The 14419-nt window shown below is 43.6% G+C and overlaps 1 protein-coding gene across 2 annotated transcripts in view; it reads right to left on the bottom strand.

Annotated features, from left to right (window-relative positions):
- Window positions 1-14419, bottom strand: part of fryb (furry homolog b (Drosophila)) — a 64849-nt gene that overhangs the window by 42847 nt on the left and 7583 nt on the right. For both annotated transcript variants that reach the window (XM_078286392.1, XM_078286393.1), the window contains exons 2-7: window positions 5686-5879; window positions 2922-2975; window positions 2631-2770; window positions 2185-2275; window positions 1542-1621; window positions 1192-1272 (exon numbers count right to left, since the gene is read on the bottom strand). In XM_078286392.1, the coding sequence (XP_078142518.1) occupies window positions 1192-1272; window positions 1542-1621; window positions 2185-2275; window positions 2631-2770; window positions 2922-2975; window positions 5686-5879 (640 nt within the window). The remainder of the gene's footprint in view (window positions 1-1191; window positions 1273-1541; window positions 1622-2184; window positions 2276-2630; window positions 2771-2921; window positions 2976-5685; window positions 5880-14419) is intronic.

Below are 14419 nucleotides of genomic sequence, written 5' to 3'. Positions count from 1 at the left end.
CTGTAGTGCTGAGTGTTTGTTTAAGTAAGATACAGATAAACACTGCGCTCTGCACACCCAGTGGGAAATACACACAGATAATGCCAAGAATATGTGCTGAGAATGTTTTCTGCGTGTGTGTGTGTGCGTACTGTAACTTTCCATGGCCCTATGTGCGAATAAATGCACGACAAATAAATACACTGAAAAGGGCACTCCATTAACCAAGAACCAGAATCCTAAATGAAGGTTAGAAATGAACTGAGGATCTTAATCGATCAAATGAAAGAAGCCCATTATCCACACGCAAGGCAGTCATCTGTTGGATTTCCTATCTTAATGCATCGACATTGATCCATCATTAGATTCATAACTGTGGTAAATGACTATGATGGCTCAGCTAGTGTGTGTGTTTATGTGTGTGTGTGTGTGTGTGTGTGTTTGCGTGACAGCAGGGACTGAGCTGCTCTCTGCTCTGTGAACCCACACCTCCTCCATCACAGTAATAACCTCCTGGAAACTAGGAGCAATGCTCTCATCTCTCATCACACACAGCATTACACAGACGGAAGACCATCATCTGCAGTGTCATTATCCCCCAGTGCTATCTCACACACAGGATTACGCACTCATACTGTATATTTACTAGCACAACCATACACACACACACACACACATGCACACACAAGCACACACACACGACCCAAATACTATCACAAAGGGAAGGACACTCATTAGTTCCTTATCCGCCCGTGTACTGAAAAGACAAAGGGCCGACAACATTTGTTATTGCTGTCTCTACTGCAAATGGGGTCAAGATGAGGACAGGTAGCTACTGTACTGCACATTACGTTTTCCACCCTGACAAACAAGCCCACTGTCGCAACATGAGCTGGATCAGAGTTTTGCTGACATTAAAAATAAAGAACTGAAGAGTTTTGTTCCAAAACACAATATCCACCATTTGAAAAAAAACAATGACAGCTACAGAATGAACATTAGAGGAAATTATGGTATTTTCTTGAAGGACAGTAGGTAACTTATGTCTTCAAATTACAAATTTAACAACAAATTTAACCAAACAATCCACAGTATCTTACAAAAAAACTATGAAAAAAGATGCAATGTACCTTTTCTGTACTGTACATACACAAAGGTTTAATGTGCATGCACACACCAACACATAAATCCACAAAATGAGTGAAAACCCACCTGGACTGAGCTACGACCCCGACTACTTCAGCATAGAGATCAGCCACAATGTGCATGTTGCCTGTGTTGGGTCCCAGATACCTATGAGGTAAACACAAAAACATTACACATGTATACTGAAGTACAGAACTGTGACTACAATCTACAAATTTGACTACAATCTACAAATTCAGAGTCTCAGCGCATATGCTATACATTTGAATCGTGCTAATGGTCAAAGATATGTTAGAGTTATACGTAAACAATGTTACAATGGGTAAGAAAGTGCCGGACATACAGTAATGCACTGAAACTCTGAATTGTTTTTCAGTCGTTGCACTCAAGTGTTTTGTTTATTCCCTCATCCTTACCCTTCCTTATATTTGAAGTGCTTGAAGGCCAGGTTTATAACTTCCTGGATCAGTCCATCCAGGAGAGGATGGAGGGGGATCTGGGTTGAGAGAGAAAGTCGTCATAGTGATTACATATAAAAAAATATCACTTGATGGATATGAACATTGAATTCATACAATTAATCCAACCCAATAAGCAATTTCTCCCTATTCTATAATCTTGGGAGCTTGGGGTGCTATTTTATTTCCTGGAGCCAAAGAGCATATGCAAAGAACTCTTAACATTTGTTTTAATTTGATTACAGTACCAGATGGGTGGGGTGGGGTTTACTTGCATCAGGACAATTCAGCTGGTGACAAGTGAGCTGTTAATCACAGAAGAGTATGCTAAATTGATTTTCAAATACTTTCCTGTGATTGTCTAAACCTTTTGGCACACACTGTTGTCTTGTGTGTCAAACCGCACCCATCTGGTGCTCCAAAAAGATTAAAACGAACACAATGACTTATTTGCAAATACTCTTTGACCAAAGTGTCCTTGTACCTAGTAAGTGAAACCCTGTTTGAAGACAGACTATCCCATCTCCAAACTGAAACTCTTACAAATAATATGAGGAGACATACAGCATCTGGTGACAAAAACATGCACATTGAGATTTACCTGCTTTAGAACTTCTATGAGTACTAAGGAGAAGATGAAGTCTATTGCAAGATCTCTCCGCTCCAATAAGTAGTCCTTCTGTTGCTCATCACTGAGATGGAGAGAGAGAGAGAGAGAGAGAGAGAGAGAGAGGAGAGAAGAGAGAGAAACAGAAAGACATTACTGAGTAAGAGGAACATATTTTAGCTTACGCTTACACAATTAAAAAGACTGGTGAGCAGCAGTGAGAGGCATTTGGTGAGGAAAGCCTGTCCATATGGTACATGTGGTGGTGATTTGTTATGTTTTTATTGTGTTTCTTTTACTATGTGTTTTATTGTAAACCCTCTCTGCAAACCAAATTTGGATTGAACTGAATTGAACATATCTATTCAGACAGATCTATTCCAACTTGTGCGCTCCTAGCTCTACAGTTGAGTGCATGTTCTGTTTTTGCGTTCACTCACTTCTTGGACTTGGTGTTGGCCCTGGGTCGGTATTCATGGGACTCGTCCTCCAGGCCGTTCTGCCTCTTGTACCAGTCAAACAGAGTCCTCAGGATAGACGGCAGACAGTACTCCGCCAGAGAACTCATAGTGCTGATCAGCTACACAGGAGAGAGGAGGAATGGGTGAAGGAGGGAGAGAGAAAGAGAGGTTTTCCCCCTTGCCAAAAGAAAGAGTCTTAACTGAGCTGAATGTGTATGGCTGTGTGTGACACCAAAGGTTGGTAATGATATGTCCATGTCAGGTACATACCTGGTCGAACTGTAGGTCCTCTCCTCTCTGTAGGGATTTGTTTAGAGGTTTCTCCTGTAAAATGAGAATAGATAGAAGGGAAAACATTCATGTCTTGTGCTGGACAGTAGACGTTACCCTGTAATACACTGACAAAAGGGAAGCTTACACACACAATCCTTCGTCTTCAAACTTTCTGCCTCTCCCTGATGTTTACACAGTAACACTTGAACCTGAACTCTCTTTTCCATAACATAACGGGCCTCACAGCTAATAGGAGAAAGGAACTTGAGGAACATGCACTCTGAAAAATTAGAACCCTGAAATCTCTACTAGGCCGACTGAAACGTTACTAGATGTGCTTTTTATGAATCTATAGGTGACAGCCCCCTATGCTGTTATGTTTTAGAAGGAATCCACTATCAAGCCAAAAACTATTCTTTTTTACAGACTTTCATGAAAGCATAAGGAGGTCATTATTTGGCTGTTCTATGAGGCCGGCTGTCGCTTAGCCATGCTTATAACAACAACCCCTTGCATTTTAAGTATTTCCTATTGACTACAAAGAATTGCTCAAAGCCCCTAGCGTTTTGCCTGTCACAATAAGCTAGCTGCAGCATGTGCACCACGCTGCATAATTTTAAGGACTTCAGGACTTCAATCTAGTAAGCAATGGTCAACAAAACAGAAGCACTACATGGACTTTGACAATAAAGTAAAGCATTTAAAATATAAAAAATTAGCAATATACTTAGAGGTATTTCAAAGTCATTTACCAATCCACAAGATCCTAAGTAACTAAACCTTACATCATTTTGGATGAGCATTTACTGTGTAATAATAATGTAAAAACTACACAAGTGGGCAACTATAGACGTCTGAGTGACTAAAGAAATCACATCTCACTGAATGATGTGATTCACTGAACTAAATAAAACACAAAGTAGGCAGAAGAGATAGTAGCAGAAGACAAGAGAAAGATGTATGCACCAAACGCAAAAAGCATTTTGAATAAATGGCAGGCAACTTTTTGGTGTTGGTATTAAGACGTGTGACTGCATAACCGCTGGTAGACCCAGATCACAATGGGTGTGTGTAGAAGCATTTTTACAGGCTCCCACATCTCTATATCTGGCAGTAGATCATATTAATTGAGTGGCTGGTTCATGTAAATGGAGTCTGCTATTTGCCCTTGAACAGGCTCCTCTGTGGAAACCCATCATCGTGGTCTTAATGTGTCATTGCACTGTCTGGATTCCCTGTGTCTGTGACTGTGTGTGCAACTGAGAATACATATTTTGAAGTCCAGTTTGATGAAGGATTTAAGTCTATACTAATGTCGCACTCAAGTTAAGCCCTTCTGAAGGTGAGCATCCGCTGAGTGCCTAAAACATAAATGTAACCGTCAAAGTTCGAATGGAGCGTCTCTAAATCCATCCAGAACCAGTTTCATATCCTAGCACTAGACTACAGGCTGGGGGACCAACTTTGCTATGTTCCATTCATAAAACATAGCAGGAGGTGAGCCGTGAGCGCCATGCAACCCACACAAACATGGAGATAAAAGGCCAAACCGTGCCTCTAACACCACTCAGCATTGTGGATTGCGCTGTGAATTGTGGATTCATTCAGAAAGCCCATCAAGCCTTAATTCAACCTCTAAGCCCAAAGGGGCAGCTTCTTGTACACTTTGTGAATGAGACAGAGCAAAAGGTAACATGAGACATTTATAGGTTACGTCCAGAAAGACATCCGATACATCTGATAACTCCTGCATGCAGGATAAATGGCAATATGTAAATCCAAGACATCTAAAGTGGAACCATTCCTTGGGTTGAATCTAATCTAATCGCCCTATGTGTATTTTCAACTTGAAAACCATTAGCTTCTTGTCGATGTGGTGCCTATATGGAACGCAAACCCCCTCCTTTCTTAGGGACCAGGAAATTGCTCCAGGAAATTGCAGCTATCAAAATATTTAAACAAAAATGTTAGTTCTACTGCGTTGGCAGCTAGATGCCAAGGAGATGTGCTGCTAAAACAGCTGGTAAAATATCAACTTCTGACCTTGAGTATATGGAAGCTACGTCAAGGAGAAAAGGTGGACTGTGCGAAGTTAACTAATCTTCTGTAGCTGGAAAAACAGAAGCAGCTCAATGCTCCATGGTGGACCAAAAATTATGTGGAACAATTAAGGTGAGGATGAGCTTAAAGGTTAAAAACAAAGCACTTAAAGGGGCTCACAAGACTAAAAAGGGAGGTAAAGAATGAGAATTTGGGGCTTTGTGAGTGGGTATGTAATAGTATAGTGCAGCACCTGCAAAGCGCATAGGCCTGGATGGTATTACTGTATGAGGCTTTGACAAATGACCCACAAGAGGTTGTGTCCCATCGTGAGATGTCAGTTAAAAGAGGAAGCTAATTCCCTAAACACAGTTGCGCTATTAACCACCGTTCATTTTAGTGACTGGAACCTCAGGCCTGCTAAAATGTAAAATAGGGCTTACAAATTTAGTAGGCCTATTCTAAAATGGGTTATATTATAAATAAGCTAGGAAGCTGAGGATATATTATAAATATACTACGAAGCAGAGAAGCACAGAGAGAGAATCACTTCCTCTGCATCAAAAGAATAAATCAATCCATACTCTCACTGTAAGTCACTCAGGATAAGACCATCAGTTAAAATGGCCAAAAAGTAAATGTAAATATTGTAACTCAGGAGAGAGACAAGCTGAAAGACAGAGAGACAAATCAAAGAGATACCCATGGAGAAGTCACTCACCAGCGGTTCAGCCATGATAATGCGTATCTTGCGTTCGGAGAGCAAGGTGAAGTTGGCGAACAGGCTTTTTAGGACGAACTCGCCCGGCTTGCTCTCGGGGTCCACGTTGACGGGCGCCATGACGACAGGACCCTTCCTCTCTCCCAAGGTTCCGCTGACTGGAGGGAGGGGCGGCTTCAGTCCCACCGGAGAGGCTGTGGGAGCAGTCAGGACAAGTCAGTCAATCAATGTTCATCTACTGGATCTGTGCATGCCTCTGTCTGTACTCTCAGAATAGAAAATCGTACTTCTCAGGTATTTTTGACTACATTATGGTCGGTATGTGTCCACTAAAATTGCATCTCAAAGTTCGACTGGGTACACTTCGTTTCCAGGCGCACACATGCACACACTTACACGAATGAACACACACACACACACACACACACACACCCTGACTGGGCAGCTGATGTTTTTATTTCTCCATACTGATGACATCATTAGGGAGACTGCAGGCACTATGAGTTCTCATATAACGGAACGATAGACAGACAGGGAGGCAGATAGACAGGGAGTGGTTGGTGTCTACTGGGGTATGAGAAAGAGACAGACAGACGACAGACGGACGGACGGACGGACAGACAGACAGAAAGGGGGTGGCCCCATTCCTGTCACGCGCCTCTAGGAATATTGTGACATGGCACGCCCTTAAAATAGAACAACCTCATCACTCCAAGAAACTGCACATATCCACAGCCTCACTGACTACGCACTATGAACGTTTAGGCAAGACTTAGGAAGAAACATGCACATGTTGCAATTCGGGCTGTTGTTACTGACACTTAATCATAAGTAAAATATCCTTAGCAAACCCAAACACACCCACACACACACAGACACACATACACATTAGCTTTGACCCTGTAGCGTAGAGGTTGAAGAAGTCGTAAATTTGTCGCTTTGAATGGCTGGACGTGTTGGGAAGAATTAGGCGGGGAAAATAAATGAGAAACACTGTACTCTCCTGCTGTCGAGATGCCCTTCAGCAAGGCACTTAACCCCCCAGTTGTTCCAGTGGATCTGCTGAAAACTCTCACTAAATAGAGGTGAAACATAACAACAACACATGTGGCACACTGAAACATTCCCCACGCACAGCTAATGTGTGTGAGAGTTAATTGATCTTTCCTGACCCTGTGACCTGACCCTGACACTTTCACTGGCGAGGCAACATGTAAACACCAAGTCCAGGACAGGGTTGGCCACATACACACCAACCTGTTTGTGGGAAACCTGAGCGCTCGCACAGTGCAACATGCGTGCACGTAAACACACGAACAAGCCCACACACACACACACCTCCACGCTTACCAAGGCCCTTGATGAAGCTGATGACACTGGCCCTGCTCCATTTAGTTGGCACCTCCATGGTGCAGACAGACAGACAGAGAGACGGTGATACAGGTAGGAGCCACAGGTAGAGGAGGGTAAAATGGGCAGAAATTGGTGACAGTAGGATGGAGGAGGAATGGGACAGTGGGAGAGGGTAAGAGAACAAGGAGGGACGGGGCAGCTGAGTAGTCTACAGAGTGTAAACTACAGTTCCCATGATTGACAAATAAAGAAATCCCTCAGGGGAAATTACTGGCACAGGAGAAGTTTGTGTCTATTATCCAACTATTCCACCATGACAGAAACCACAGGTATCCCAGTAATGTCTGGCTTAGGCACTAGGCAGGTTTAACCAAAGCTAAAAGCTTGTAGATCCATCCTTCAGTAAATGATAGGCAGGTACAGTGAACCATCTGTGACTGGGCTGAGAAACAGAACTCTCATGACAGCAGTTTTACAGCCGTACCACGCACGCAATCCAAATGAAGAGGGAAGATATCTCGTTTCCACAGGAGAAGACTGGAGCAGCCATAGCCACAGTGGAACTGCCACTTTGACTCCGAAGCGGTGAGACAACTTGCCGTCTTGGAGCTGCGAGTGTTGCAATCACAGAGGAAGAGATGGCGTGAAAGTGTCTCCTCCGAATAACAGAAGAGACAAGCAACGCCAAAACCCCCGCAAACGCCAAAGTAGTAAAGTCGTGAGGGGACTCTACCAAGAGGGAACGGGAAATATTCCACACTACTCCTCCATGACAGGCTTGGACAGTGCAGAGGCTGCGCAGGGCCCCATGCTTGAGAGCTATATAAACCTACAGACCAAGTACCAGTCTCTCCTTTAGCTTCTGCTCCCTCTCCAGTGTGCCGTCACTTCTCTGTCCGCGAGACACTTCCGCGCCTCTGTCTGCCCATTGGAAAGTTGTTGTTGAAATGAAGTGCTGTTTTGGAGGTGGCGGTTTTGTGGCTGTCCTCTGGTTGTCAGTAGCAGTTTAAAAAGTCTGCTCCTTGTGGAGGTCTGACCAGAGAGTTGGGTTGGAATTTCAACACTGCCCCGAGAGAGAGGAGAGGGGAGGAGGGAGGCGCTATATATAGACCGCTGGCGGTCACTCTCTTACATACCCACCACTCCCACTGACCCGTACTCATACACAAGAACGCACACACATGCACATACATACACACACACAAACATTTGTCCAAACATGCACAGAAACACTCGGGGTCACGCACGCATGCACACACACATATGTCCATACGTGCACACAGAAACACTCAGGGTCACACACACACACACACACACACACAAGCATGACTACTTAACGGTGCAGACAGTGATATATTAGGGATACTCAGTAATGTGATTAAACTACAAAGCAAATAGCACTAATCTAATCCAGAAAATATAAGGTAGACTCTAGTAAACAGAGATAATCCGTAACAGCTTTTCAGTGACATGAATTTGAGGTGCGTGTGTGTGCATGTGTGTGTACATGCATACATACGTGCGTGCGTGAGTGTGTGTCTGTGTGTGTGTGTGTAGAGGTGGGCAGTAAAGAGCAGGACGACGTCACGGTGTCCAATAGAGCTGTCAATACAGCGCACCGGTGCTTCCCAGGACCCTCATAGTCTTTTGCATGACTCAGCCTTTTTCAGAGGTGAGTCGGCAGAAATTTGTCACGTCTAGTCGATACAAGCCTCCTTTGGTTAAATCAAATTCTATATCCTAATAGGCTAACTTCCTTAAGTACAGCAAGAGCGAGACACAGGGGGAGGGAGAGAAAGAAGTAGAAGGAAGGAAAGAGAGAAAGAGAGAGAAAGAAAGAAAGAAATAAAGAAAGAAAAAGAAAGAAAGAAAGAAAGAAAGGAGATGAGAAGCGTAGTCAGACAGCGAAGGTGAGAAGGAGGTAGAGAGAAAGAACAGAGATAAGCAGAGAAGTTAAGCAACACTTACACCTACACTCGGCTTTACCTTCGCCCAACACTACGTCATATTGCCAGACAAGCATGCTGAAGCAAAGAATCATGACTAACACACGCATGATGAGGCAGAGTGATAACACACACATACACACCCAGACACACACTGCAAAAACAGACGTTATCAAACACAGTACAGTGGTTGAAAATAAGGCCGGGGCCAGTAAGATGTCAACTTGGGTTGGTATTGCAAGTTTCCTTGGGTTGAAGATAATGAATCAATCCTGTTCTGTTTGTGCAGCTTGTTAGCATTTTCCAGGTAAATCTGATTGAGATGACTCATTTTCAAAACCACCGATAATTAATTACCGCAAACACGCGCTGAATGCCCTCGACATGCTGCGACACCTAGCCTGTGTGCTGGCAGAGCAAAGTAGCTGACAACCCCTCATCAGGTAAGATTAATGTACTGGCAAGAAGATGTTTTACCAGCCTCATGAACTTCTCTTGTTTTTGTTTACTTAGTTACTTAGTTACTGCTGGTTATATTTACAGAAGAGCTTCTCTCGGTTAGTCATGAGGTCTAATCCGTGAAAACAGCGCTTACACACGCTTTTTAAAGTTGTTAAAAAGCATACATAGATTTCAACTATATTCTCAAACAGTCAATTGTTTACTTTTTTCTTGTTTACTTTTTAATCATTTTGCTACTGTATATTATGAACTGTCAATATCATCATCATCAGTAATAAATTATTTAAATTGATGAAAAGTGGTTATTTTCATTTTTGTAAGTAGAACTCAAGGAAGTGGAAAAAAGTGGAAAAAGAATTCTTAACATTGAACCCTGTCATAAAACCTGACTTTCCTTGATTTGTCTTGTGTGTGTGTGTGTATTTGTGGATACGGAGATGCTGTTAATAATACACACAATTATTTGGGTATGACTGGCATGGGATGGGACAAGTTCAAGTCGATGAAGTCAGATATTTATCTAGTGACTAAAGAGGCCGATTTCTTTGCTTTAGCCTCCTGTTTGCCGTCACTTTCATGACACTGAAACCACTGACTTGCTGCTCTAGCTGAAACAAGTTGGAGCTTCTTTCTCTCTCTCTCAGTCTCTCTCTCTCTCTCTCACCACACACACACACACACCCCATCTCAGCATGACCCCTGTGATTTATTTTTTTATTACATCATCAAAGATGGCTGAAGACGAGCCATCAACACATCCCCCACAGTTTCGCTGTAACCCCCCCTCCCCTCCACCATCACCCCCGTTGACAGTAACCTTCAGCACACAGCTAATATATACCAGTTCCACACAGCTGCCCTGCTGATCTCTCACACACATGCACACACACAAACACAAAACGCACAAACACACACACACTAAAGAGCTTTTATAATGTCTAATGATAGGGACACACACACACAACATAAAGACCTTTTAGGAATACGACATATAGAGACAAAAACATACACGTGTACGCCTCCATACGCACACACAACACACACCCTCCAAAGAGCTCTGTAATACCTAGAAATGTGCACATACACACACACACACACACACACACACCAAAGAGCTTTTACAATACCTAATGATAGAAAACATACATACAAAAACAGATACACAGATATATCCGCCCGCATGCACGCCAGTACAAACACAATGAAACGCACACAAACACATCATATACACAAACACATCAAATCATTTTTATAACAGCTAATGATGACACGCACACACACACACATATATACACATGTACACACAGAGAATGTAAGCAAACACAGCCAGTGTTAAATCAATATGCAAAAATCACAGTCACTCTCTCCGCCATTTACTGATTACTGATTGTACAACGGGAACGCCTGCTAGCCTATCTCCATATCACCTACTTCAACAAGCAGCAAACATGGATTTAATGGATCTACTCAGTGTCTCAGGTTCATGAGCCCACTGCTGACAGTGGGGAAAACTATGTCAAATTGGAGGCACTTGAACGGAGAAACGCCTCGGGGCATCCATCACAGACTGCCTCAGAGTGACGCAGCTCTACCTTCTGTTTGGTAAACATTGACTCAATGACCAAGTAACGGATTAAGAGTTTTGAGTATTTCTAATTGTAAACAGCACACAGATTAATATGAAGTATTTAGTTACACGATGAAATATCCTACATTTGGAAAAAAACAAACAAAAATTATAAATGACAAAATTATTCATCACCATTGGTGGCACAAAATTAAAACAAGTGATGGCACTACTTTTTTGAAGGCCAGTAGGCAACTTAGTTGACAAAATAACACTTTTACAGACTGAATCCTTAATATTTTAGAGACGAATTGTGGTCGAGCTTCAAGGAATGGATATGTAGCGTTTTGGAATAGACCTCTTCAGATGTTACTAAGCCCTGCGCTCAAAGAACGTAACAAAGTCAGAGACTGACTGCTTCTTTTGCTGAGTAATGCGCTGCATAATTAATATAGAAAACTGCTGAGGAGCCAGATCTAGCCTCCGCTAACCCCTGGAGCAGTTCTCCTCTCTTTCTCTCTACCCCCTTTCTTCCGTTATTCTGCTATTGGCAAATATTGACAGTGTGGATCATGCTGCGATGCCTGTTTTTCTGTCTCTTCTCTTCAACCATCTCAACACAAACACACACACACACACACACACAAAAACACAAAACAAGCGTAGGCCATACACTGTAAGATCTAGGAGAGCAGACCATACCACATATTCGTTCGGCATGTAAACAAGCAACCAGAGCTGCGATGCGTGTGTCTGTACTCACTCCCTCCTAAGGACTTGAGCAGAGACTTGATGCTGATGTCAAAGAAGCCTGAATCCTGCTGGCTGGTCGCCATGGCTGCAGAGGCTATGTCGCCACGGTGACAGACAGCAGAGGGAGGACAGGACGGCAGGATGAGGCGGTGCGGACGGAGGGATCGAGAGATAAAGAGGAGTGCGCTCCGAGAGAGGAGAAGGGAGACTGAGACCGGGAGAGAAAGAGAGAGGGATGCGGGTGGGCAGCGAGCGATGCGGATGTTGCGGCTCTCCCTCCCGCTGCTGATGAGTGTGTGTTTGTCTGCGTGTGTGTGTGTGTGTGTGCGCGCAAGAGAGACTGCCTGTGTGTGTGAGAGAAAGAAAGAGAGAGAGGCATGTGTGTCAGCGGCACTCAGCCTTGCTTGCGCTGTGTGTTGCTATCTTGCTCGCTAACACCCCCCATCCCCTCTCTGTTTCGCTCTCTCAGGACAGTGATACACAGATGTTGGGAGACGCAAACAGCCAATCCTCTTAGAGGAAAGAGAGAGAGAGAGGAAAGAGAGAGAGACAGAGAGAGACAGAGAGAAACAGAGAGAGAGAGCGTTGCACAGGGAGACAACAGAAAACAGAGGGAGGGAAGAAGGAAAGCAGGTACTGAATGAGGGACAATGCAGAGAGAGACAGGGGGGAGAAATTAAGACAGAGGAGAGAAAGGACAGGAGGCAGCTTGTTGTGATGTTTCCTGTCCATTGCTGTCCAGTTCTGGCTAGCAATAAGTGCCGAGTGAGTGTGCTGCGAGCCCGCCCCGGCCAATGAGAGCCAAGAGAAGCGGTGACAAGCCCGGCAGGCTGCGCCAACAAACAGCCAGGGAAAAACACTGGTCATCAGCATCATCACATCAGTCCTAGACTATAACCTTCCCGCCTCCCCCTACTGGTGCAAAGATGACACTGCAACAACACACAGCAACCCACCTCACTCAAACAAAGGACTGCCAGTAGTTCAGTTCCTTAAGTATTTCATTGATTTGTCTTGTTCTGCTTCTTTGTCCACTTGTCGATATATTTGTGGTGTGTTTGCGCATGTGTGTGTGTGTGTGCATGCGTTGTGAGTATGCTTCACATTTACTCTTTTACACACAGGAGCTCCCCAGAACAACATCTACTGTGTTCAGCTTCACGGTAACAGTTGGGAGTTAAGTGTCTTGCTCAAGGGTACCTCAACGGTGATTGCTGAGGGGAGGGAGTTTTTTATTCACTTTCCCACTTGACATTCCTGGGCATTCTGGGATTCAAACTAGAGTTGTCACGGTGGTGCCATTTTGACACCGGCGTTGTTTCCCTCCCCAACACCGGCCATACCGGTTATACCGCCTGTCGCCACTAGCGGGTCTAAGCGCTATCAAAGTCAGCGTCATTACAATGAAAGTGAAACTTAAAATTCCTCTACTAACTCACGTTAACGGCATTTGTAAACACTTTTTAATCAGCTATTTATAACACTGCTCAACACTCAGGTAGTTAATGTGAGTGCAGTGCAGATTCTGGCATATTGCCCTTCTTTAGGCTACCATTGGATTGTATTGGAAACATTGCTGTCACTAGGTAAGGACAAATAATTAATCCTATTCATCCTAATCTGTCATATTAGTGATCAGATTTAGTGATCAGTATGTTGTTAGTATGTCCATTTATCACTTTGTAGCCTAACTTGAACATGGAAGCTCTGAATACCGGTATGTGCTTTTATTTTACAAAATACAAAATAACGGTATTCCCGGTGTGGGGCTAATGCCACCGGTGTGGACTCCAAGACCGCATGCCACCGGTAACACCGCCCACCGCGACAACCCTAACTCAAACCTGCAATTTTCTGGTCACAAGGCCACTTTTCCAACCTCTAGGCTTCAACCATCCCACCAAGAGTCAAGAGCAAGATCATATAGGGGGTCCAATCAAACTTAGAGCGAGTCAAGTCTGATTTCAGTCATATCGTTCAAATTTATAAGGAAAATTATAGCACTGCTTTTTTTTTTTTTTTTACAGAAAACAACAAATTACAGTGCAAAAAAAGTGTTTCTTGAGATTTTCACATATCCCAGTTCTTTGGGCTTATTTGTGTTGTGCAGAGGAGATCTGATACAGAACATATCTGGGACAAGAACAAAGACAAATTTGGTACAATGCCAAGATAAGACCAATTAACGATGTTCAAAACGCAGTTTGGAGACATAAGAAAGAATTAAGTACTCAAACCCCATGAAAAAGTGTAACAGACATGCTCTGGTGGAAACTAATAGCTTCCATCTGAGAACCGTCTAGCGTCTTAAGTCCCATTCTGGGACTTTGTAAGTGTATGTGGTTGGTGGTAGAGGAAAAGGGTTTGTAACTGAGAGGTTGCTGGTCTGAATCCCCAAACTGGCTGGGAAAACCTAAACGGGGAATGTGAATGAAAAACGATCTCCTCTCAGCAACTACCTCTGAGCTGCCCTTGAGCAAGGCATTGAACCCCCAACTGCTCCAGCAGAGGTGCTCAGTATCCAACAGAAGACTGCATAACTGTGTTGTGTGTTACTGTATGCATGTGAAGCAGGTTGGTGCTGACAAAGAGCATGCAAGCTCAGTCAACCTTCCTGGAAAAATCAAGAAAAAAATGAATATACATCAATTGA

Source organism: Centroberyx gerrardi, chromosome 11 (genome assembly GCF_048128805.1).
Source record: "Centroberyx gerrardi isolate f3 chromosome 11, fCenGer3.hap1.cur.20231027, whole genome shotgun sequence".
In the NCBI taxonomy this organism is placed as follows: Eukaryota; Metazoa; Chordata; class Actinopteri; order Beryciformes; family Berycidae; genus Centroberyx; species Centroberyx gerrardi.
The sequence above is the reverse complement of the archived record's forward strand: the minus strand, read 5'-3'. Positions and strand labels throughout refer to the sequence as shown.